Source organism: Aulostomus chinensis, chromosome 8 (assembly GCF_037954235.1).
Source record: "Aulostomus chinensis isolate RoL2024-O1b breed Wild chromosome 8, RoL_Achi_v1.0, whole genome shotgun sequence".
Lineage (NCBI taxonomy): Eukaryota > Metazoa > Chordata > Actinopteri > Syngnathiformes > Aulostomidae > Aulostomus > Aulostomus chinensis.
Genome location: NC_141327.1, coordinates 23,101,631 through 23,127,038, shown reverse-complemented (window position 1 = coordinate 23,127,038; position 25,408 = coordinate 23,101,631). Strand labels below are relative to the sequence as shown.

Here is a 25,408-nt window from a genome sequence, read left to right as displayed (position 1 = left end):
AGACAGCTGCTTGTATTTCTAGATTAAGACAGAGGTGTGATGTGTATCCATGGCTCAGTGAGTGTGTGTGCGTCCATGTGTGTGGCCAAGCCTGTAGTCCCAGGTTGCGACCTCAGCTCTGATTTCTTCTCTTAAATTCCATATAAATAAACAAGCTTGTCTAAAATCTTGATTCTTTTCTTTCTCACACATATTCACAAATTCACACATTGACAGTCTTTTTTTTCCTTCCCTCCCTCACAAAGTCTTGCATGCACACCTTTACACACTCACACAAGGCCCCATGGGTAGTGGTGTCTGTACAAATGCCCCCTCTTCCCTCCTCCCTTCCCTCCTTTTCCTCATTCTCTCTCTCTCCCTTGACTCGTTTTCAGACATGCCGGCTCAAGCACACTTGGCTGCACACGCTCTCCCCCTGCACTTCCCCTCCTTCCTCCCTTTACATTTCTCCCGTGCGACATCTCCATGGCAACATGGAAAGAGACCTCTGTCCTTGGCGAGCAGTGTGAAGAAGTGGGGTGTTTAGGTGGTAGTTGGGGGGGGGGGCAGAGGATAAGGAGGTAGGAGAGGGCAGCGGGGGTACACAGTATGCCCACCCAGGGAGGCCAGGGCATCTCTAGCCTGGCAACTGCGACCCCCCCCCCCTAGAAGTGGGTTTGAATGTTTGGGGGACTGGAACAGAGCGGGCTGCTGTCACACAATGAGCAATCAATATGAATTACCCAGAGCAGTAAGACCTCAGAGACACATCAGTAGCAAGGTCGCTCTGAACACTGAGATGGCTGCAGCTTTGAAATTCACTTCAGTTCATCTCCTTGAAACTGTCACATATGGCTCTCGCATTTTATATAGTGCTCTTTACCACTGAAAACCCACAGTCTGTGCTTACATCTCATTTTACTGACCACTTGGAAACCTCTTAAAATCATTTGTGTTTAAGATGTAACCACTCTGTGAGAAAGCAGAAAGGACTACTCCACAATAGTGACCAACCATTCAGTTCTTCATAGTGGAGCTACAGGCACTTGCTTGGAATAGACCCTGGTATCGCTGCTTTGGTGCGAGAGAAAATAAGAGAAATGTGTGATTATGACGTGGTCTTGAGGGAGCAGGAAGGCCCAATTTCCCAAAATCTCAAGTTATAGCAGCCTCAGAGGTATCAAGAATAAAATTCAAATCTAATTACTGACACTTTCATATCTTTATCCGTGTTTATCTGCAGCATTTTGTCGTGTGCCCTGCCTGAAACAAAGATCACCTTCACATATTACCTTCTAATATCAGCTCATATTTGACTATGGTATCAGAGGAAAAGAAAACCTCATACGTTAAGAATAGCAGCTTTCACCAACCAAATTAGAAACAATCAAGTGCTGAGCCCGGTGAGATGGTCGGCCCAAGCTTTGGAGATGGATGTGCCACACATCTTTGCAGTGAAAAACTAGAGTTTAATCCCCATTTGTAGGGATCAAGACTGCCTTTTTTATCATTATTGCTTCAGTCTAACATAAACATGACAAATATTGTTCAAAAACTAAAGGTTCCTCTTTGTGCAATAATACGATGCATCAAATAAATCTTGAACAGCTGACAATTCGGTGCAGTGGGATTCAGCTCGATCAGAGTTTGACTGTATTCTTTATTATTAGTTGTACTGGTGATAGAATTCGACTGTGCAGAGGAAGTGAGGTGTGGATGATGCCACCGTTTCTGCTCAAAGCTGCAGAGGTGTTGTTACTCGCTCTCCTACAGTGGCTCCATGGTGACTCCGGATGTCAGTAGGAAGATTAGTGAATCTATATTTCACTGCTGTCCACCATGTTTTGCATAAATATCACCTCACTTATTAAACTTTCTGCGCCTCTGATTCATGAATGTTTGAACGTCAATTTCTTCACTATCAACTTTTGAGGCGAGCACAGTGGGCTGGGGTAGCGCTTGTTTTATTTTAGAGATGGTGAGGGCGTCATGTCACTCACAAAGAGATAATGATGCAGGGGGAGGAAAAAGTGGAACGAAGCAGCTACAACAATGGTTTGTGGATGAATCTCCATTATAGTCAAAACCCTGCTGTTCTCTTACCTCGAGGTAAGAGCCAAGCCCAGTAGTTTCAGCTGTGTTGTTTTCTGTTTGTAAAATCTCACAAAATCTCTCAGGCTTTTGATTGTGGAACCTCAGTACGATGCTAACTTTTGGGTTGGCCTACAAAGTTTGTATTCCCTTGGGCACTCTATTGCAGCAGCCTTAAACACAAATGTTGAGAGACTCGTTTTAATCCAAGCTTTGATCTTTGCCAATGTCTAACCGTAACTTACCGTTGCACTGGCGCATGACATAAAACAGCAGTATTTTTCGAAACATGATTTTTTTGTTGTTGTTTTTTGAATCGAGGAGAATTGAGCAGTCCTGTAATCTGAGCACCGGTCTTTCAGGCAGACCTTTATAGTGCAGGCCAATAAAACATCCTAACTTTTTCATGATGGCCTGTCAGTGGTGCTGGGTCAACTCAGCAGCTTCTTCTGAGGCACCTTCACCAAACATGCTTGTATGCAATGAGCGCTGAATGAATGAAACCTTTATTGCTCCAGAGTGATTTTTGCTTTGCACTGCTGCGCTCAATGAGACAACAACATAAAAAACATGAGCGTCTGTGTCATTAAAAAGAATTATTGGGGCGCTAATAGAAGACAACAATTGCGAGTACAAGTAAGTGCCATATTAGTACCATGTGATCTGAGCTTTTTTAAGCAGCTGGATGCTGCTGATGCTGCCTCTGTCTGTGCTTGGGACGCTACACCTTCAATCTAAAGGGGAGGGTGCACACTCAGACCCTGAGGATTAGTGGATCTCCTGTTATCTTGGGGGCTAGATTCACATTGTACTGGTCTGAGTGTGTCTGACTGTACTGTCATGAAAAAAGGACTGCACACTGGTTCCCCCATTATCTCCACACTTGTCAGAATGACTCTGTTCAGTTTGTTCCAGCGATCTGTGCTCGATAAAATGTCAGTGTACTCTGAATGGAGTTTCAGTTTCGTCATAGTTCACATAAGCATTCCAGACATTGTTGATCTTTTGCAAACCTAGCATTGATGTTAGCATTCCATGTCATGTTTCTCCCAGTAACAGTAGCCAGGTACTTGTTCTGTCATGAATTTTCAATGGTTACATTGTTCATAATAGGAAACAGAGAGAAGTTTCTTCTTAAATCAATGAAATGACGAATGCAGATCAGGTTACCTATTATGTTTTTTAGGAACTTTTTTGCGGTGCTTGCTGGGTTAACTTTCAGCCCACGGGTCAGCAGGTTCTAAAGAGCAACTCCCACTTCTCCAGATGGTCAGAGAACCCTGCCGGCCCTGCAAACCTGTGTTTTATCAGCCAAGCTGAACTTAAAGTGATGCATCAAACTGACTCATATCGTCTTCATATTTATATTCTTTGATGGCCTGCGAGCGGTAAAAGGGAAGACCTTTTTTTATTTTTATGCGATATTGGCAGCAGGTTGCATTTTTTAAAAATCAGTTCATACCACAAAATGTAAATACGCGCTGAGTTTAGAAGCTTATAAATTACAGTATGTGAAAAGAGAAGATGAGCTAAAAGCATTTGATTCTATTCATCAGTGGATGAGGTCACTCAGTTGTTAGGGAAATATTTCAGATGCCGTCACATGATGCAAGGATGGTCAAGTGATCACTGGAAGGCTAGATGACAACCCTCATCTGTTCAACAATGGGGTAGCTGGACCAATCAGCACTTTCCTTGACAAAAAGGTCAAGGAACAAGGTCAATAAATGTTAACACATCTAAAAGGGAGAAATTAATAGACAGTTTCAGGAAAAAGTGTCAACATGCTCTTCAAATTCAGAAATTATATTGACTTAACTTGGTTTATTCTTTTTGTTCTTGTTTTATCCAGAAAAAGTCAGCAAAGCCAACAACCACAAAGACAGTAACATGGTGGGAATTAACAGGTGAGTCAATAATGCTCCACATATCTTATTCATTGTTGAGCGGTTGCGTAACGAATCTAGATTTGCAGCTTTTAATTAGTTTAGTCATCAAACATTCTACTGAATATTCCACTGATTAATTGAGTCAGTGGGTCAGAAATACTTTTCCTAGTCAATAGGTGATATAGTTGTCTCTTGAAATTAGTTTGCGTCCTGTTGTCTGCTAACAGTTTTCTCTCGCAATGTTGCACCATTCATACTTGCGACAGTAATAATCATTCGTGACACGCAGCGACAACTGAGCCCATTATTCATCAATTAATTTGTTAGCAGAGGTGTTGGAAATACACGAGGAGTTGTTCAATTAGCCCTAAATGTGTCCTGTTTTTAAATATAGTTGAAAAATTCATTTTATGTAGTAGCAGTGTAAATGAGCGTGTGATGTATCATGTGTGTTTCAGTCCGTTCTTGGACGAGTGCTTCAGACAATCACCCTTCAACTCGCGCTCCAAAAGCTCTTCCCCCGCAGAGGCCTGCTCCTCCACCAGGGCAGCGTTCCATGGTGAGATGCATGTAAAACACACACAGACACAGTGGAGGAACACACGCTGCCATTTGCAGGCCGGCAGTAGATTGACAGATCTTTGCTCAGATTGTGGTTTTGTGTTTGTTCATATTTGAACAAACTCACAGATAAGTAAGTCATCTGCTGCTGGCAGGAATTGAGGAACACTGATTGTCAATTATTAAAATGATCATTTATAGTTTAATATCTGTCATCACGAATACCCAGCATCCATGTACATGCTCTCACCCGTTCACACAGCTCTGTAGTCAGGGTGCCACTCAACCTCCACATGTGAGTACGTGGCCAGAAGGACACATCACAATTAAACGCCTCGCCGTTACACGGTCTCAACCTTCATTCTGGTCCACCTCATCTCCGTGTTTCATCCTGCAAGCTCTGCCAGGCCTCGCTGCACTCTCACGCATCTCCCCAACTCGAAGGCCTCTGCCCAGGGCGTCCCCCCTCCTCTCTCCTGGCATCCTAGAACTTCCCTTCGCGTCCCTTTGGCAGTAAGAGATCCAGAGGTTAATTAGCTTGTGCCAGCTTTGCCTGTCCCTCTGTCAGTTAATGAAAATCTGATTGGCTTCTGGGTGTCAAAGAGTGTCCTGAAAGTTAATTCGCCTAGCCCACCTCCCCTTTCCCTTGTGTGTTAAAGCTTCAGATCCTCTGCTGCTCTCTTTTACAGTAGTTCTTTTTTGCTCTTTATCTCTTTTATTTATGTGCATCTGGTTTTCTTTTTCTCCCTTTTTTAATCAACCCCACATTTCTAATACTGGGGAGCATTTCTAGCTGCAGTCAGCGAACATGGTTGTTACACTAGCCACCACTCTTTCCAGTGTCTGCTTCAAGAGACATAGTTTTACTTTGTTTACTTTCAGTTCACATAAATGATTCAGTGGGCCGAAAATATCTGCGAAATGCTATATCCTGATCAAACTTGCAGCATATATCTAATTTGTGTATTAGTATGTATTTACGAGTGCTGCACAATTAATCAAATCACAGTCTCAATGTCAGCCTGTGCAAATACACACTTGCAAAATAAAGCCTTCACAACTTTAAACAGCAGTTAACAGAAATGCTTTTATTTTTATGAATATTTAGTTGATTTAGTGAAACATTGTCAGTTTGAAAAAAGTACTGCACAACTGCTGAAAAACTACACATTTCACACACTTCTATCTACTGCTGTTTGACTGCCAGCAAAATAACTGAGATGTAAAATCATCAGAACAAAACTGCTAATGGTTATGGCTGCTAATGGAGTGCAAGTCCAACAACTATTATAGAAGATGAAGCTGAGAAGAGTGACACTTTCCCTTTAAGCTAAACATAAAGAAGAAATGAGCAGCAGAGAGTGATACCAGTGTCTTCTCCCTCCTTTTTGGGTTTAACGCAGTCCTTCATTTCTTGTTTGCGTCCCTCGCTCTCTCTCTCTCTCTCTCTCTCTCTCTCTCTCTCTCCAGCTCTAATAGCACTAATTAAACCATTACCCACTCTGAGGCCCACACCACACCCTAATTGGCTTAATCATCAGCGCGTTCGCCAGGTCGTGGCCTCAAGCTGACCGGCTTCTCGTCACCTTGTGTGACCAGGCCGTCCCCTATTCTCACTAGTGTGAGCCTGGACAAGTTAATGCTTTTATGTGCTTACCCCCATAAGAAGGTCCAGGATTCTCAGAACGAGCCGTACACAGACAATGAGCTCGGAGAGCAACAGATAGTCTGAATTTAACGTCGCTGTCATGGTGGGAAGGTCCTCGCGATTCAGGTGGTCAACAACCAGCAGATGAGCAGAAGTCGCAACAAATTGTTTCCTTGTCATGTGACACCTTTTGGCACCTCATGACACCTCTGGTGTGTGCGTGTGTGTGCGTTGGGGGTGGGGTACCTGTACACTTTTTGCCGATCATTTATTATTTTATAGGAAATTAAATTAGCTGAACTGGTCTGAGTACACACACACCTACGTATGTGACAGTAGGAAGGGCTGACAAAATGAAAATGACACAAAAATATCCATGTTACTTATTTAATTGTTACCTGGACTGTGCAAAGATACTGGAATGTAATGTATCCCCTTGAGTCACATGGTACCAGGTGTCAAATTAGTTTAGACTTTACTAAAGAGCATATGCAAGTAAGGTATATGTGTTGGGTCAAAATATTATTGATAACTTGTAAGAAAGGGATCACATAAATGTGATAAAGTGGATGCTCCTGGCCAGATACAGTGGATAGAAATTATAGGGGAACTTTATATCATGTAAAGATTAACACATCATCTACAATTACAAGAAGCACAAGTTGAAGAAAAATCTGAGAAATGATTCACAATCAAAAATACTCAATAGAAGTTTATATGTGTATAAATGTTAAAATAATCAACTAAAGCTTAATTAAAGAAACAAAAGGACTCACAAGATGGCTGATTAAATAACAAAAATGTTCAAACTAATCTAAATATATGAAAATACTGTGTGGATTATAAATCAGTGGCTAATATGTTTTAAACACAAAAGTCAATTTGCATGATTAAAATTCTTTGATGCATGTGTTCTTAATCTATACGTATGCCAAAACGTTTTAGTTTCTTTTTTTACTCATTTCTGGATACATACGATTTCCGGCTCTTTGACTGTTCATCAGTCAGTCTCTGCAAATAGTTACTATTGACAGAAGAAATTTTAAGATTTCAATGTTTGTGTGAAGCGTTTCCACAGAAAAAGTGATGTGTAAAGAGCCACATGTTTATCTTCCAACTTCTTGCATAAGTTTCAAATGTAAATTAGCAACAGTCCTCTGGGAAATAATACCTTGAATGGATGACTAATCGTTTTGTTTTTCCATCTTGAATCAGCCCAAATGTGCTGTATTCCGTTTTGTTTTGGGTTTTTTTTTTTAATTCCAGAGTTATTTATAAAGTCCTACATGATTAATTAAAGCAAGTAAACAAAAGACCACCGCAGCAGTTTACATGGCTGAGAGAGGATTTCATATGTAAGTCAAAGACAGAAAAATATTCCCAATAGTGTGTGTGAGTCAGTGCAACACCCGTAAAAATGTCCTTTCACACCGCTTTCCAAAGCCAGTGCATCTGTTGATGAACATTTGGTTAACATAAATCCTCTCTCCAAATGCCAAAAACCTTCTCCCTTATTCTGATATTTAAACTCACGCTAACAATTTTATCAGCTCTCAGCTTCAGAAATGCCTTGTTGTGGGATGTGATTTTGAGAGGCTACCGCAATTTCAACATGTACCGCTGCCCATCATACGTCTTAACAATTAATTGTCTGGTTGTTAAGTCTGAACAGTCTGGTTAATGTGGTGATTTCCATCTGTAAAGAATCAAATGTTAAGTGAGCTGGAGAAAATGAACAGCAGAGTCTGTTCATTGTTTTTCATGAACATTGAAAGTAAAACAAACCAAAAGAATATTTTTCCATTTTAAATGCCTTGCAAATACAAAAGTTCGGGCCAAGTTCAGCCTGCCTAGCATGTTCTCTGAACAATATAGACGGAAAGTAAAAATCCCCTCTCCATCTGTGGAAGTGAAAACGCGGTTGATCCTCCTGAATTATTCTATTCAATCTACACAGAAAACTGAATTAAAGCATTTCAAAATAAAACATTTATGTCTGATGCCATACAGCAAGGAGAGCCTGTGTGTGTGTCTGTGTGTGTGTGTGTGTGTGTGTGTGTGTGTTTACTGTTGACATTAAGAATGCTATTGCTCCGCACACCACCTGTTGGCTAGATGAGGAGCATCCGTCAAATGTAAGCAGACAAGTGTCATTCTTGTGAATTTGCAAATGAGCCTCACTGAATCATTTGTTCTGCAAAACGCTGAGGTGAAGCAGACTTTGTAGATTTCAGGTAATGCAACTTGAAAAGATTACATTTAGAGCTGAGCTCGTTCTGTTTGTTTTAGAGTGTTTTTTTCTGAAAAGCTGCAGGCAAGATTGCACCGAGGTGTTTGAGAAGTTATCACACAATAACCAAATGTGAATCAAAGATCCTTCTTGAATACACAATAGGCTGGTTTGCCTCTTTCACTCATCTGCCATCTCTCGTCCTCTCATCTGTGTCATTTGTCTGGTCATTAGTCGTCCTGCAGCCTCTCCTGCAGGTCCTATGCAGTGGGGCAGAGGCCAGAAGCAGAGCGTTACTGAGCATTGAAAAGTATGTAAGGTTTACTAGAACACATGCAATAGGAGTCATTCTTGTTCCTGTTATCGTTCGTGGCAGAGCATGTGAACTCCTTCCAGTAAAGAGGATATTATTTGTGACTGTTATAGCTGAGCAGGAAGGAATGAGTACAGATACAAATGTAGTAAGATGTTAATGTGAATAGAAGCATTTTCTCCATTATTGTTCTTGTGAAGGCTCATCAAAGATGGATCCAAATGGTTGATCATGTCTTGTTTTATCCCAGTTGGATCTCATCTCTGCTGCATGTCACTCTCCCTCTCCTCCCTTGTGACCTTAGTGTCTCACCAACGTCTATAATCAAACAAAAGCTAAACAGGCCTAAAAACATGCTACTTCAACAGGTTAGCACACCACCACATCACTGTCATTGTTGCTAATGAGGGTTTCAACATGAATACATATTAAATATTGAGTTCCTTCACTGCCCCTCACCCACCTTTAGACGATTTTGATGATGACTATGATCTTCTACCATCTCATGTACATTTCAGACTCAGAGAAAGACGACGGGGAGCCTGGCAACGGGATTGCCCAGTGGAGACTAAGCGAACAGCTGTACCCCTGTCCTGTCTGTGGCAAAGTGTTTGGTAGACAACAGACCCTCTCCAGACATCTGTCCCTACACACAGGTAAAGAAACACACACTCAGCCCGTACATCTACATCGTCTTGTTAATGTATAGACGTTAGCCATCGTGTTTGGCCACGGTAAGTAAATAAGGTTGAGTAGACTAGATTACCCTTCCTTTAAAGAGATTACAACCATGATTAGTCTCACTGGGAAAACTGCCCGTCTAATTATCCTGTTTGAAGTTGCACTACTGTATGTACACACACACACACACCAGAATTTCTGATGCAGCTACAATCTTTCACTCTCATGTGCATAGACACGGGAGACTTCCTCTGGATGAAACTGTACACTCCCCTGTGTCCTGATTAGACCGTGTCTTCAAACTACCCAGCTCCCAATTGATCTATTCTACTCCATCACTGTCTTTCGCAGTCCTCTTCTCACTTATTTGGCCAAAAAAAAAAAAAAAATCATGAATTTTCAGCGTATATAATTTTATTTATTAGCAAATCAATACGGGATCAGAAACAAATGCATCCCTATTTGGGATATCAGACTAAATCACTGAGTCCACAAATGGAGACTCTTGTACAAAATGCCCCAACACATTTGGACATGCTCTCACATTTTGCATGCACACATGACACACATACACACACCATCTGAGAGTGCTGGCTGCGAACAGCTTGGACACACCACAGAGAGCAGAAGCAGGGGCATATGTCAGTGTGATGGTCTTTTTGGTTTCCCCGGCGACATAAAGGTTGCTGGCTTCATGTCCTTGGGGCAAATGGAGTGTGTATGAGAGTGTGTGGGTGTGTTTTGGGGGGGGCGACAGAGAGGATGTGTCGGTATGTTGATCTGTAAAATAACAATGAAGGTCTGAATGTTTGACTTTACATGCTATCACCATCTCAACTGTAATTAAAGCCATATCTGACCTAGAAAAGTTGATCAAACGTTTTAACTTTTCTCGCCTTTCCAGCATCAGTCAGGGTCATGCAAAGGTGAGGAGGGGTTAGGCCTCAAGTGATTAGGCTCAGACTTGCTTTGAAGGCTCAGAAGCTGAGCATAACGTACCGAAATATCATCTATCATCATAGGTCATGTTTACTGTAACCCCAAGGTCTTCTTGTGTCCGTGTGTGTTTCGTTCCAGAAGAGAGGAAGTACAAGTGTCACCTGTGTCCTTACGCAGCCAAGTGCAGGGCCAACCTCAATCAGCACCTGACCATCCACTCTGTCAAGCTGGTCAACACAGATGCTGACCAGATCGTCAGCGCCGTTACAGCAGATTCTGCCGAGCGCAAGAACTGCCCCTACTACTACAGGTAGTACTGACAGTTACTGTCTCCAACCCCAAACAGATTAAACTGTTTACTAAACTGAATTCATTTTTGATTGATTTGTACTAAATTAAATACTGATAAATTTCACAATTTGATGTAACTCACAACTTCTTCTTTAGTTTTTCTTCTTATCTCAAAGAAATATTTAAGTAGTTTGGGGAGTGTGATTATTTGCATTATGACTCTCTGTATGCGGCCACCAGGAGACGTTAGCTCAGACTGCTGTAAAGGCTGGAAATCGCAGTTAGCCTGCCTCTGTTCAAATTTTTAAAATAAACAAATCAAAGCCGGTCTAAAGTAAACTAATTATCAACATTTTATGCTTTATTTTGTTATTTTAATCCACCTAAAGCGTGAAAGTGTTTTCTCCGGAGGGAAAGTTCCTGGTTGCATAGCACTCACTCACTTCCTGGAAGGGGTAAAAGTAATTTTTAAATTTTGCGGGTGCTTTTACCACAACCTTCATCGCTTCATGTTGTTCAACTCTCCTCAGCTTTTGAGCATCTCGGCCTTTTCTCTTAAACATCCCAGAACACTAAATGAAAGGCACCCTTTCACAGCACTGTTTAGGAAGTAAAGGAAGATGCGCATCTGCGGTAGCTGGCCGCTGAGTTACTGAGGAGTCATGTAACACACAACTTGTCTGAGTCGCTGTCTAAACATAATATCATGAAAAATAAATTTAGTCTGCTTCATGTTTTACTTTGGAGATTTTGCAACAAACTCCTGCCTGCCAAAACCCCACCACACTGAATATCAGTCAACTGCAGTGAGTTAACGAAGGTCAAGCGGACATCTACAGTACGAGCAGTTGTGTTAAGTAAAGAAAGGCAGCTGGGCTTCGTCCATCACAGATCAGAACTCAGCATGGACTTTCAGAAGCAGATGTGTTTTCTTCCAAAACTGTGCAACGGTACTAGTGTTGAATGGGGGTTTGACAGGCAGCTCCTTTCCCCTCGTAATAGTACTGCATACGGCCATGCTAAGCAGTACTGGACCACCAGCCTACTTCAATCCTGCTACCTTGTGAGTTTTAGATTTTCCAGAAGCCAAATGTTATCATTTTTGGACAGAGCCAGGCTAAGAAAGCTTATTTCCTTTGTTTTGGCTAATAATTTTTTAAAATACATTATAAACATATGAATTGTGAAAATACTTTATCTTAAATAATCATAATCAAATAACTTCCTTTATCAAATCAATAAATGTAGCCAAGCTGTGCCGCTTAACAATTTATGCAAGCATAATAATATAACACCAAAGCTGCCTGTCTCTCATTGGTGCCATCTTCCATCCTCTTCCTCGCTGTTCTCTGTCCAGCTGCCATGTGTGCGGCTTCCAGACGGAGCTGAATGCCCAGTTTGTCGGCCACATGTCGCTCCATGTGGACAAGGAGCAGTGGATGTTCTCGCTCTGCTGCAGTGTCTGTGACTATGTCTGCATGGAGGAGAATGACATGAAGAACCACATTAGTACCGGACACGCAGGTAGAGAATCCTTGATGATGCGTGGTGATGACGACTGATTTTGAATCCTACCAATAGCTTTGATGAGGTGGAATTTGTGTCAATAGAATGCAGGGTTTGTTTTTTCATCCACTTCTGATTGATTGATGTGAAAACTAGTGAAATTGCCCATCAAGGTTTCCTCAAAACCTATCCTGCATGTTCACAACCTAAATATATTTACTTTACCTTTAGATGTCACAGGATGCATCAAGTCCTCATGAACTGAATAGGAACTAAAGATTTTTTTTTAATTTATATTTATTTATATATATATGTATGATTATAATAGCTGATCAATCAATTTCATACATCTAGTGAATTAATCTTATCTTTATGTCTGGTGTTCTCTCACCCACCCATCACATAGTGACTGAATTGAAGCAGGACTCGTCATCCCCTAGAAAAATGATATCTGAAGTTATTTTCAAAATGACTTGGTGCGAGTGGGTGGTAGCTTACACACTGTGCCTCTTATTCACCGCTCAGAATAGAAATACAGTATTGCAGTAGTTGGACTGTGACACATTTTCTATTGTTTTGGCTCTTGACTCCAGCAGATTGGGTGTAATTTTAAATATTGGAGGTGAAAGAGAGAACTTTTAAGCTTTTGCACATCTATTAACTGGACTTGCGGCATGCTACATGTGTGAAAATAGTTGTTTCCTTAAGTGGCTCCAGTGCAAAATAAGTGGAGAAGGTCAAAACTTGAAAAATGAACTAGTTTGTAGTTGTAGAGCTAGAACGAGTGAGTTCAGACCTCTGTAGCCTGCTCCTCTTCCCTGCTTGAGGCTAACTGCTTTAGGCTATGTTAGCTGCTACTAGCATAGCGCATCCTCTAAAATCATCTGTGTAGGCTCCAAACTTCGGCAAAAAAAAAAAATTTCTGATGCGACTGATTAGGTTTTGATGCTTTTTGAAGAAACAAAATAGTATGAAGTGCATGTGCAATTTTAAGTTGGAGTAGCCTTTGAAGAATGCTAAATGTTTCAGCTGTTTATGTAATGACAGGATGAGGTGGAAAGTAAAAGTCTGATCCAGAGTGAGTCCACATTAAAGGTAACAAAGAAATGCATCACCTTCTTTCCCTGCTCTTATGGACTTAACTGTCTCTTTTTGTACTGAAAGGAGTTACCAAGGAGTGTTTAAAGAAAACACATTGCCAGATAAACACACAGTTCAGCATCAGTTCAGAGGACAGCAGGAAAGACAAACAGTAGAATTAGATTTCACAAACAAGTCAGACAGCCTCCTCCAGTCGACCCTCTTTGGACTTTTAAAGCTGCTCATCTGAACCCCTGGTGATCGATACCAGTGTTTTTGTCTAAAACTGCTTGGTCCAGTTTATTGCTGATGTTTTGCTCTTTCGCTGTTCCTAAAATTGAGTGTGTGTGTGTGCATATTGCGTGTCTATGTGTGGGTGGGTGGGATTGTCCGGCCTAGACAGCTGAGGGGTCTTTCGGAGGCCACAGTGGCCTTGTTTATCTGAGAAGGTTGGCCCTTATCGTGCCTGAGGGGGAAAAAATCAATAGGCCTTGGGTCCTTTGGAGACAAGCTGGGTTTACGATGCTACTGTGGCCATCTTTTAAGTCTCTTAGCCTGGCTTGGCATTTATCTCGACTCACACAAGATGGACACCTCCAAACACTCAAACGTTCAGAAGTGGAGGTTTGAGGCTTTAGGTCTTTTTACAAAAACACACATCCCTGCCTTCTATTGTTGTAATCTTCTTAATTCTCATGGTCCAGCCTTGTTTGCTGAAATGGATGAGTGGATGGAGGACCCATCAACACTTGTCAGAGTAAACCTCTCAGACTAAAGCCATGTTTATCTTCAGCCTAAAACTGAGCTTTTCCAAAACAGCGTCCGCAGCGTGTAAATTGTAAAACATCGACTTTTAGTGTGTTCTGGGAAAATAAGTTGAAATTATCTATGAAGCTGTCCAATGAGGGTCGGGTCTGTGTGGCAGGAGAGTTAAGAAGATAACCTTCTGTACTACAGTATTTTAAAGGTGAACACAGCAGACTACACAGCAGTGCTGTTGTCATTAACCTGGATTTATATTGTCAGACAACAGCACAATAGTCAAATTATTTAATAGCTATGCAGCAGCCTTGGAATGAATGCTGGCCATTTCATATTTTGCTCCTTTTTTCTGATGACAGAAACAGAAAAATATGTAAATGAGAACTGAACTGTAGAAGAGATAAGAGAGCAGGTAAGAATGAAAGGATGTTTAACCAGCTGATCATGCAGCTATCTGTCCTCCTCCTGCTTAGCGCACGTGAGGAGAAGTTTTGTTGTTTGCCAGACTGAAATCAGAGTGACTATTCAGCAGATTTATAATGTTCAGGTGTTTTACTCTGTGCTGGTAGTTCTCATAAAATGACTTGGAAACACGAGTGGTGCATGCTTCCACAGGACAACGGCTTTTTTGAAACATGCAGTAGTCTAAGAGGGAATCCTGTAGAGGGTAGTGATGTGCTCAACGGTGTGGACACGCCCTCTGCAGTTGACCTGGCATGAAGCTGCATCTTGATTCGATTGCAAGTGGACAGTTATACCCCTTTCACACTGAAACACGTGTGTCAAAGCAGGTTTTGGTGCCTGAGTTTGCTCGGCATTAGGGCGCATTCAAGCTTCCAGCAGACGCGGGTCTGAGCTCCCGCTTAGAGGGCCGCTTGGCTGTGTTTTTCTCTCTCGTATGTCATCGTGCTGACAACGTCATCATTACACATAAAAGGGCGCCGGAACACTGCGAGGTAAACAAACAGCAGTATGGAAACCAAGTTGCTTTTGACATTTGATGCACACGTAGAAAAGAGATGCGTGTGGTCAATTGAGGAAAAACGAGCTGTGTAGATCTCTCAGTTTACATATTTACACACACATTTTACAAACTGTGCTCTCAGATTCATAATCATTGATGGCGGATATATAAACCAGCTCAGTGCGTTTCATTTTCTCCCTTGGTGGGGACGGCTTTCTCTTGTTTACAATAAACTTGAGACTCAAGGGAAAGATGGGGACATGAACAGTATGATCACTGAGAGCTCCTCAGACGGGGTAACCCTCCATTGTTCAATCTATACGTTCTTTGTCCACTCACTCAGGGTTCCTTCCGTGTGGACCAGGACACAATGGAAACGACCTGTCTGAGTGCTCGGCTCTCAGTGCATCAGGTCGGCTGAACAGGAGCGTAGTTCTAGGAGCTGAACCCCCCCCCCCCCATGAAGCCAGAATCCCTCTTACTTAGGTGCATGCCCCCATTAGTATTTCATGTCTTTTTTATTTGATATCGGAAACTTTGTAAGATGACTTCACTTATACATTTTTCTCATAGCAAGTATTTTTTGTTATTTATAGTATTTGCTGACAATAGAAGAGTTGAGGAATGTTTCAAGGTCAAGGCCCACCGCTACTTTTTCTTACATTCTGAGATATTAGTCCTTTAGATATTGGAGATGTAAAAGAATGCAGCAGAGGAGATTAAAGCTTTCTTAACCTGGTTCAATACTGTAGTTAAAATGCAGCTGAAGGCGATTAATCACTTTCTCCATTACTATAAAATCTTCACACCACAAGTGTACCACCTTCTTGTGAATCTCAGACTAGTGTGTGTGTGTGTGTGCATGTGTGTGCATGTGCGTGCGTGTGCGTTTGCTTGTGCGTGTGTAAAAGCTATGCCAACCATTCAGGATCCTTGCAGCCTTTCTCCCTCCTTTCACTCCCTCCTGAGTGAATGCCCTTTGTTCAGCTGTGCCCTGAGATGCTCCCGCCATCTTAGCTCCTTCGGCCATGACCTGCGCTCCTCAGCCCTCCCTATCTGGCCCCCCCACCCCTTCTAATTCCCTCTCTCTTCCCAGTGAGTCGCAGACTTAGAGAAGGGGATCAATAAAAGCACACTGCATCTTGATTGGACTGCCAGCACGGCCTCAGTCAGAGTGCAGGACGATGCAGGCGAGGCTCCCTGCCTTTAGTCTGTGTGTGTGTGTGTGTGTGTGTGTGTGTGTGTGTGTGTGTGTGTGTGTGTGTGTGGGCGCGCGCGCATAAAGATAGATGTTGTTGCTTACCCCCACAGTTGATGCAGGACCTAATGGCTGTGATGACCAGGTTCATCCTTGTGATGCTCTCTTACTTCAGTGTTTTCCTCTCATATATTTATAGGCCTGAACTCGAGGAGTCCCCTCAGTGAGACCAAGAGCACCTCCTCGTCCCTCTCGGCCCTCAGCGACTCACTCAACAGCTCTGAGGGCGGAGACCTCACCCACGGTAACGAAGAACTCAAGAGCCTGCTAGCCCCACCCTCCTCAGCAGGCAGCCAGTCCAGCTCCGGAAGCCACTCGGGATCAGGAACCGAGGACAAGTCTGACAAAGGTAAAGAACTGTGACACACTACCGGGACACAGATGGTTGACGCTATCATCTCACTCTCACGGATTCACAGATACACTGACAGGAGATCTTTATTTAGCTCTTTATCCAAGTTTAATAGATTTAGGCTGTAGTGTGTAGAGTGCTTCTCTTGTTTCAAAACTTTCTGTAAACTATTAACATGAATGACCTTGGATGAACTTGTGCGTGAACTTCCAGTGACTGTTGCTTATGATGCTGTGAGATTTCAGGCCAGATTAATCCATCCAGGGGCTACTGGGCAAAAATAAGCCACCAGGCTACTATTAAGATGTTATCTCTCTTGCTTTATCTTTAGTAATTCTTCTGCTTTTATGCCTAATTTAGGAATTTCTAACATGATGAAATAATTGTCTTCAGATCACTCGTGGCTATTCTCTTATTCCCAACCAATGTTGGCGTTATTAAAATTATACCAAACAGCTGCAAGAAAGCCTTTTTAGTCCTCAAGACCTGACCTGAATTTGACCCAGGCAGGCTCAGGATCAAATTTAAAACCATCTCTTCTGAAATGACCTCTCCTCCTTTCCCCACTTCCTCCAGGCTTTGAGTGTGTCTTCTGCAATTTTGTTTGCAAGACACGTAGCATGTATGAACGGCACCTCCAGATCCACCTCATCACGCGAATGTTCGAGTGCGACGTCTGTCACAAGTTCCTCAAGACGCCCGAGCAGCTGCTGGAGCACAAGAAGTGCCACACCGTCCCCTCCGGAGGGCTCAAGTAAGGAAAGCAAGTACAGACAGAGGTTCCTAACTCCGCCCGCCCCGCCCCCCCCCTGCCCCCTCCCATCCCTCCTATCCCTCCCTCACCCCTCACCCTACTACAACACACAAAACACACTCACACACATGCATTTGGATCCCAACAACAGAGGTGTACCACTTAGAGAGTAGTTATTTTAGGCCATGAAGGAGAAGTGAAGCCTGCAGTTGCTTGTTCTTGTCCTGCCGTTCAGTCATTATTTTAAATGGATTTAAACTGATTTTATAATTCAGATTAACAGGTATTCATCATTTCATATGCGTGCCAGCCAGCAGTTGTTGTGCTACTTAATAATAGATGTATGAGACACATGCATTGTTTGGAATATCCAGAGGTGGTTCCAGCCATGTGTCCAGTCTCAGTTAACCCTCTTTTAACATTGAGTGTCTGCAGGCAGCAAATGAAAAGATTCGAGCTGTAGTGTTGCTCAACAGTCTGTCTTGGCAAGGGGCCGTTATTAGACAGCGGTCTCTGGGTCTGCAGCGGCTGCTAGGAACAGAAGGGAGAGTGGAAAGGAGATGGAAAAAGACGTCCCCTCAGGGTCTGTTGTTCCACAGCCCACAGCTACGAGCCGTGCCAAAGAGAAACCATCAGATGAAACGATCCAATCCAGAAAGTTCCAGGCTGCTTTAGTCATGAGACTGTATGTGCAGTATGGTACACCTCTAGAAGCAAGTGCACTCACACCACCATCAGGACTAACGTCACAGGGCCCTATGATTTCTGTGATTACCAAAATAGTGAGAGAATTGTGCAATTTGTTAATAAAATCAACTGAAAAGAGTCTTGAATTCTCCAAAATGTTGATGCAGTTTTATTAAAAGGTTTGCTTGTTTTTTCATAAGCTGAATGAAAGCATTTTTTAGATCACTTTAGTGTCTTTCCAGACTCTTTGCTGCTGCATGAGTGCGACTGAGGCATGTCTAATTGCCTCATACACACACACACACACACACACACACACACACACACACAACTTCCTGCTGCTGACAGTTTCGTCAAGCCCATGTTGTCCCGAAAAATGTTGTAATTCTTCAGTAACAGCTGAATTATCTAGCTACAGTTAGTCAGGAGGACAATTATTTTACAGATAGATTCAATGTTTGCAAAAAAATATGATTTTTTTTTTTTTTTTAAAGATGCAGCAAATATATTAATGTTGATATATCGGACAATAGAGTCAATAAGGCAACATACCTCTTCTTCCTCCATCAACATTGTATCACAGTATATGGTGATGGAATCATGTCATGAGCCATGTGTGACTCGTATGTTGATACCAGCCGGTCACTTGATTTCAATGTGTTGCTGTTGAGTGAGCGACACGAGAACATTTCTGCTCTTTCTTTTTCAGTGGGATGTCATGGCAGCCACTGTACATACATTAAAAATTGAAATGGAAATTTTTGATCAAGTAGATTTGACTCCGTTTGCGTGATATCAATATTAAATAACAAATATATTAGACTAGCCAGGTGGTGCACAGGAAATTGGAATTACAGCTTTGTTTGGAAATTTTTAGTCAATTATGTTGAGTATGGCGCCATGTATCATCGTGTCGTATCACAATACATCGCGGGGTCTGGGGTATTTTCATGTTCAATTTTTGAGCTTTACAAATTGACCTCATGGTAAGAAACTCATTCTGATGGCAAAAAAGCATGTAGTTCAGAGACGCAGTCTAACTAAGGTCCATCTCATAGGGCCCTAACACGTGTAACACTGACCACTACCACTAGTAACATGTTTGCAATACAACCTCACACTCTGTCAAGCTAACACGTTCACACAGCTGATACACAGTACTGACCCCACTGAAAACCTCTCTTACGTCCACTCATCATTCACCCTCGTACATCCATCCTGGAAAACGTAGCTCATAGATGTGTCTCCTCACGCGCTTCCCCCTCCATCCTCCACCCTCCATCCTCCATCCCCGAGGAGGAGCCTTTGTTGTACTGTGGCACATTTTTAATCCTGTCAAGCTAACATGAAGCCCATCTGTTGACTGTAACATGCACACCACACACTGATGATGATGTTGGATTTCAGGATGTGATCTCATGCGCATTCTGCTCCAAAATATATTTAAAAAAAAAAAAAACGAAAAAAACTAATCTTCTACGCATGGCAATGTTTGCTTAAATATTTAGGAAGGATTGCAAGTAAAAGTCATAGCAAATATTTTATTAAGACTCATTTCAAAGATCACAAGGCATTTTTTTTTTTTTGGCTTGTTCTCATCAACTCCAGTCTGTGCAAGTGCTGAATCATTGAATATCATTATGGTTATCGCCTCATCTTGTCATAAACAACAAGGTATTTGTTCTGTATATTATTTTTTCGTGCAGCTATCAGGAGAGTTTAGGATGTACTGAATGTATGGAAATGACATCATTTCACTACAACAGGATTCAGATATAATGCAGTGACATACTACAATTTTCAAAGGGACACAAACACACTAGTCGCCCGTTCATAGCTCCAAAATCGCCTGTGACTTCAGGACATGTTGTCAGCAGTTGTATGTGAGTGAAGGAGTTTGTAAATGTGTCTCCTGTTCGGTGTGAATGTTTGTTAAATTCGGTTGTTTCAAGCGAGTATTAAAAAAGACGAGGGGAGGAAAAGATCCTCGGATATTTTTTTCAAATTGAAAGTTGTGTCAATTCCATTTTTTTTTTTTTTAATATTCAAGCCGGTTTGCACTTTCAATTAATTCCTGTAAACCGATTTTTAGAAGCACTCGTTTAACTCCCAGCATTTTACTGCATTCCGGTGTGTAAACATGTATACACACCTGAGCAATGTGAAGTGTTTCTAAATATGTAGGAGTGTGTAGAAAGGGAGAGAGGGCCTTGACCATTTCGAGGTTTTTCTGAGGTGATTCTGTTCTGCAGGGTTTGTGAAGCGCTTTGGGGCCCAGAGCAGATGAAAGGTGCTATTTAAATGTAAGTGCCACTCCATTCCTTCATTTCCCTTCATGTCCTATTGCTCCAATCTTTTCTCCAGCCTGACAACCCAACCACCCCCCCCCCACTCCTGCCTTACACACACACACACACACACACACACACACACACACATATACACACACCTCATCCCCTCCCACCATTAAACTACCGCACATACAACCATGAGCACACACAATTGTACATGATACACTTTTCCTTTACCTGTCCTTCTCCTCTTCATCATTCTGTGCTATTGAATTTCAAGGTGTGCCCCCGTGGTTCTCCTACACTTCACCCTTCAACTGTCTTTTGCTTTTGTGTGTCCTCCCTCCTTCCTCCCTCCCTCCTTCCTCCCTCCCTACGGCCCCTTTGTTGCACTACCCAGGTGCCCTTTCTGCATCTATTCCACCAATCGTCCAGCGGCCATGGAGTGCCACCTTAAGACGCACTGTAAGATGGAGTACCGCTGCCGCATCTGTCAGGGACTGTGGCCCGACCAGACCTCTCTGGAGGCCCACATGCGCGGGCACCGCCTGGGCAACCACTACAAGTGTGAGCAGTGTGGCTACTTGTCCAAGACGGCCAATAAGCTGATCGAGCATGTGCGTGTGCACACGGGCGAGCGGCCCTTCCACTGCGATCGCTGCTCTTATAGCTGCAAGCGCAAGGACAACCTCAACCTGCACAAGAAGCTGAAGCACGCGCCGCGCCAGACTTTCGGCTGCCAAGAGTGCCCTTTCGCCACCACTCACCCCTTTGTCTTCAGCCGGCACCTCAAAAAACATCAAAGCGGAGGAGCGGGGGGACTGGACGGAGGCGTCCAAAGAGGAGGTGGAGGAGAGGAGGAAGAAGATGAGGGGGCAGGAGAGGAGGAGCTACCGAGGGGCTCATCAGCACGGAAGAGCCAGCAGAGCTTCCTCTTCAGCGGAGGAGGGGGGAGTAGTGGTGGGAGTGGCAGCAACAGCCCCCTCATGAGTCTAACTGCATCCCAGGCGCTCCAGTCCGTCGCCCTGTCGCTCACGCTCGGCAAGTCCCACCAACAGGACTCCAGCAGCACTCTGCACCGCCTGGTCAGCGTCAACGGCAGCAACACCACCAGAAGCCGTGGCAATTTGAGCGGCAGCAGCCCCTCCCTCTTCCTCCCCTCCTCCTGCCACGTGTTTGAGCAGTACAGGAACTGTGAGCGGGCGCACCTGATTCCCCTCACCACCCTGTTCACCCACAACAACCGCTTCACATTCCACTCGCACCTCCACTCCAGATGGCAGCCCGCCACATCTCCTCTCCTCTTCTCCTCCTCCAGCTCTGTGTCCCCCTCCCGCTCTCCCCCCTCACCCGCATCCCACAAACACTCCTTCCTGGCCTACCTGGGACTGATGGAGAGGGCCAAGACTGTTTGACCTCACCTTTCTCCTCCTCCTCTTCCTCCTCCCTCCCTCTCACTCTTTCCCTCCCTCGCTCCCTCCTCGGACAGTGGTGTGAATGACTCTTGACCACTGCAGCAGGAGCAACATCTTTTCCAATCAGACCAGCAGAATAAGCTGGACCAGACAAACATTGAAGAAAAAGAAAAAACATTTATAAGAGAAAAAGGCTGTACATGCTAAAAATGCATTTATATCAAGAAGCTGCTTTTCTTATCAGTTCTATCAATTGATTATTACTACTTCAACTGCTACTCTTTTTCTTTTTTCTGGTTTTAAACGTCTGAATGACCTGGACCCAGTTGCATTATCTGAGAAAACTAACGTATCTGTTTTTATAGATATTTTTCTTTAGTCGTTTGACGAGATGAAAAGATGAAACAAAACTGCAAGTGCTATATTTTAGTGCATTTTTGTCTATTGCTATTATGCATCAAGATAGCATGCCTGTTTCTGTGTTTCAACTAGCTTTGACGTCATTAGGAAGCTAAATTCGAGATATCCGGAAGTGTTAGCGGTGCAACGTGGACAGAACCAATGAAACGGAATGCTTTTCATTGATAAAGGCTCGTTTCCAAAGCAACGCCTCAAACCACGCACTTATTTATCAATCTTGTACATAGTTTTGTAGCCCTTCCCATCCTTTTGATTTCCGTTTTGTTTTTTTGTATAATGGTGAAACCATATTATGCATAGCTGCTGCCTGATATATCCCTTCTGTCTCAGAGTCATTAAATTTAACAGGTAATTTTAAGTTCTTTTTAGCTAACAAAATAAGAAAACATGCTGTGACAATGTAAATATGGAAATCTGACCTAATATTATCTGATTTGAACATAAATTATTGCCAGTCTCTTTGCACTCACAGGTGAATCAATCCTTGGTGATGTCTGAGGTCAGGTGGATATCAGAGCAGCACTCTATGCAGAACTATGTATCACGCACCTATACTTAGAAGAGATATATGAGATAACTGTTTTGTGGAGGTGACCAGCGCCGGGTTAGCGAGCTACCCGCAGCCAGTGTCACCACAGGCCGATTCAATGGTGCTTTTTGGAGCTTTTTGTAATTTTTTGTGTACAAAAAAAGAAGAAAAAAATGTTCCCAAATGACTTGAATGAATGTATTTTTGTTTATGTACATGAAAAAGAAGTGATACAAAAGTGTGAACAGGGACATCTTCTGTGCTGGTAAAGACGGGGAAAGTTAGTATGTTGGGTGGCCTTCTGTGTCTGTTTTTATTTTGTTTGTCTTTCTTTTGGTATTTTTTTTTTTTTACTTTTCTTTTTTTTTTTTTTACTGAGCCTTTTACATCATAAAACATTTTTCTACTAACATGACTTAGAGTATCACATTGTGTGGGAAAATTAAAAAAAAAAAAAAAAAAAAGCTCCTGTAGGTGCAATGATGAAGCAAAGCCATTCACTTGTACAGCGTTTGTGTTTAATGGCGCGGGGCTTCGGTTCGACCGGCTGACATGGTAAAACCCACCCCCCCACCCCACCCACGTCAACCTTTTTTAAGTTTTAATTGCACTTAATGTAGTTACACGTCAAGCCAAAAGCACTTAAAACCCTTTTTTTTCTCTCCTCCTTTATTTTTTTGGAAGTGCAAACTTAGATCCACAGAGTGACCGTAATGTGAAGTAGACGGTAGCTGGAAGTGATTCAGCAAACATCCTCGTAGGTTTTCACACGGAAGCGTTTCTGGCAGTGCAAAGGGGTCTGCCTCTGTGAAATCGGAGAAAGTAAATGAATTCAAATTTCATGAATTAGACAGTAGAGGTCAAGCTCTTCCTGGGAATTAAAGGTACCAGGCTAAATTACGATAGCCAATTTTGCACAGTGCTGCACTTTTCATAATGAGAATATGTATTTATCCATTAATGCTCAAAAAAAGAAGTGTGTTAGGGCAACATAGGACAAGTCTTTTATTTTGAAAAGCTTTACCCATTATTGATAGTGCTTGTGTTCCTAAGTGGCCTTCAAGCCAAAATCCCTTATTTGTAAAGGGATTTTTTTTCACTTTTGTTATTATTATTATTATCTTCCTTCTCCTTTTTTTGTCATGCATTTTCATAAGTCATTGTTGTTGTTTTTAATTATCTTTTTTCTACTTAAATTATGTCAATTGGACTGAGAAGATGAAATGTTCAGACCAAATGTTGCTCGCCGCAGGATGTGATGTTAGGATTGAATCCGTCACGTTCCTGTTGAGGAGTGATGCCTCGATTGTCTCCCCCATTTATACACACTGCTGTTTGTTTGTTCCCTTTTTGCTCTGTCAATGTTTGGCATGCCGTCTCTGGAGTGAAAGGAGCATCCCTCCAACTCGCACACACGCGCACTCTTACACACACACACACACCTCCTTGTACTATCTACGTTATCTTTTATACTCTAGTGCCACTTGGTGGAAGGAAACCACCTGAGACTTCTGAGTAAGAGTCAAACTATTTGTCAGGGTCCAAAAGAAAAACAACAGGAAAAGACAAATAAAAAGAATGTTTCCACTCTTGACACCCTCTGTGCTGTCTGCCTTTAATACAGCATAATGACGAATGGCTGCACTTCCTTATGGCCCACCCACACCCCAAACACCCCCCCCCCCCCCCCCCCCCCCCAGCTTCACTGGAAGGCAACAAGGCTCAACCCTTTTAAAATAGGCACCTATTTTATGCGGGGGTGGCCCAAGTGTACGCAGCACGGTGAGCTTTTATTTTGAAGCTTGACTACCTTTTGAGGAGTATGCATGACGTGGCCCTCTCTAGCTCCTGCAGCACTTAACGGTGTTGAACTAACTCCCCTGGTTGCATTTAGTTTGCATCACTGCACTGTCTACAATCGGTTAGCTTTAAGTTTGGCTGTACTTTATGATTAGAAAAGGCTCAACTATATTATCCTTTTGGCACTTGGTAAAAAAAAAAAAAAATTGGTATATGCTGTACAAAGCTTTTTTTTATTACTCTATTGTTAAGGCTGTACAGGGTTGTGACGATAACTGGTAAATAGATCATTTGTACTTTTTTTTCGGGTTTTGTATTTGTTCTCTTTGTTTGGCATTATTTTATGTTCAACTTGCCAGATTCTAAATGTAACAGGATTTGAAAGTAAAGCTTACATCAGATATTATGTCGGTTGTTTGTCTCGTCTATTTTCGGCTACTTCAAACACCATCACTCTGCCACATTGCTAAATATATAATTCTCTCTCTCTCTTTCTTTCTCTTTTGTCTTGTCTGTTTACCTCCCCTGGAGGGCGACTGATTATCCACGTCACTCCCGATATTCTGGACATAACTATATTTCCGACACGGGGCTTCACCTTCAAACCTAAGTAGGCGAAAAGAGAAAATTAATTTGAGCTGATTTCATTGTGTACGGTGTTCTTGTGCCAAAATGTACTTTGATGGCACACAACACACTTCATTCCAGTTGATGGTCTTTGCTGTCTGATGTGGGTGACAGTAAGAAAGTTGGTCTGTTAAATTACCAGTGATTTTCAAGACTAAAACTACTGGTAACGCTAATGTGCAGGAAATGTTAGTTTCTAAGTCAAATCCTGCTGAGAGCTCATAAATCAGTTTATGTTTTGGTTGTTTTTTATCATTCAGTTTGTTCACTGCCTGCTGTCGTTGAATTCCTCTTTTGGAACCTTTGAGATGATCATCTTGTGGCTTCAGCATTGGTACCTT

The 25,408-nt window shown here is 42.5% G+C and overlaps 1 protein-coding gene across 2 annotated transcripts in view; it reads left to right on the top strand.

The window, feature by feature from the left end:
- Positions 1-24,843, top strand: part of znf827 (zinc finger protein 827) — a 75,089-nt gene extending 50,246 nt beyond the window's left edge. The window contains exons 8-16 of one of the 2 annotated variants that reach the window (XM_086211767.1): positions 3,923-3,977; positions 4,418-4,518; positions 9,230-9,367; positions 10,470-10,641; positions 11,980-12,146; positions 16,332-16,541; positions 17,121-17,298; positions 20,238-20,288; positions 20,677-20,817. In XM_086211767.1, the coding sequence (XP_086067893.1) occupies positions 3,923-3,977; positions 4,418-4,518; positions 9,230-9,367; positions 10,470-10,641; positions 11,980-12,146; positions 16,332-16,541; positions 17,121-17,298; positions 20,238-20,286 (1,070 nt within the window). In that variant the 3' untranslated portion in view covers positions 20,287-20,288; positions 20,677-20,817. Of the gene's footprint in view, positions 1-3,922; positions 3,978-4,417; positions 4,519-9,229; positions 9,368-10,469; positions 10,642-11,979; positions 12,147-16,331; positions 16,542-17,120; positions 17,299-20,237; positions 20,289-20,676 lie in introns of both variants that reach the window. The other variant, XM_086211766.1, reaches the window with a different exon arrangement.
- The last annotated feature ends 565 nt before the right edge of the window (positions 24,844-25,408 follow it).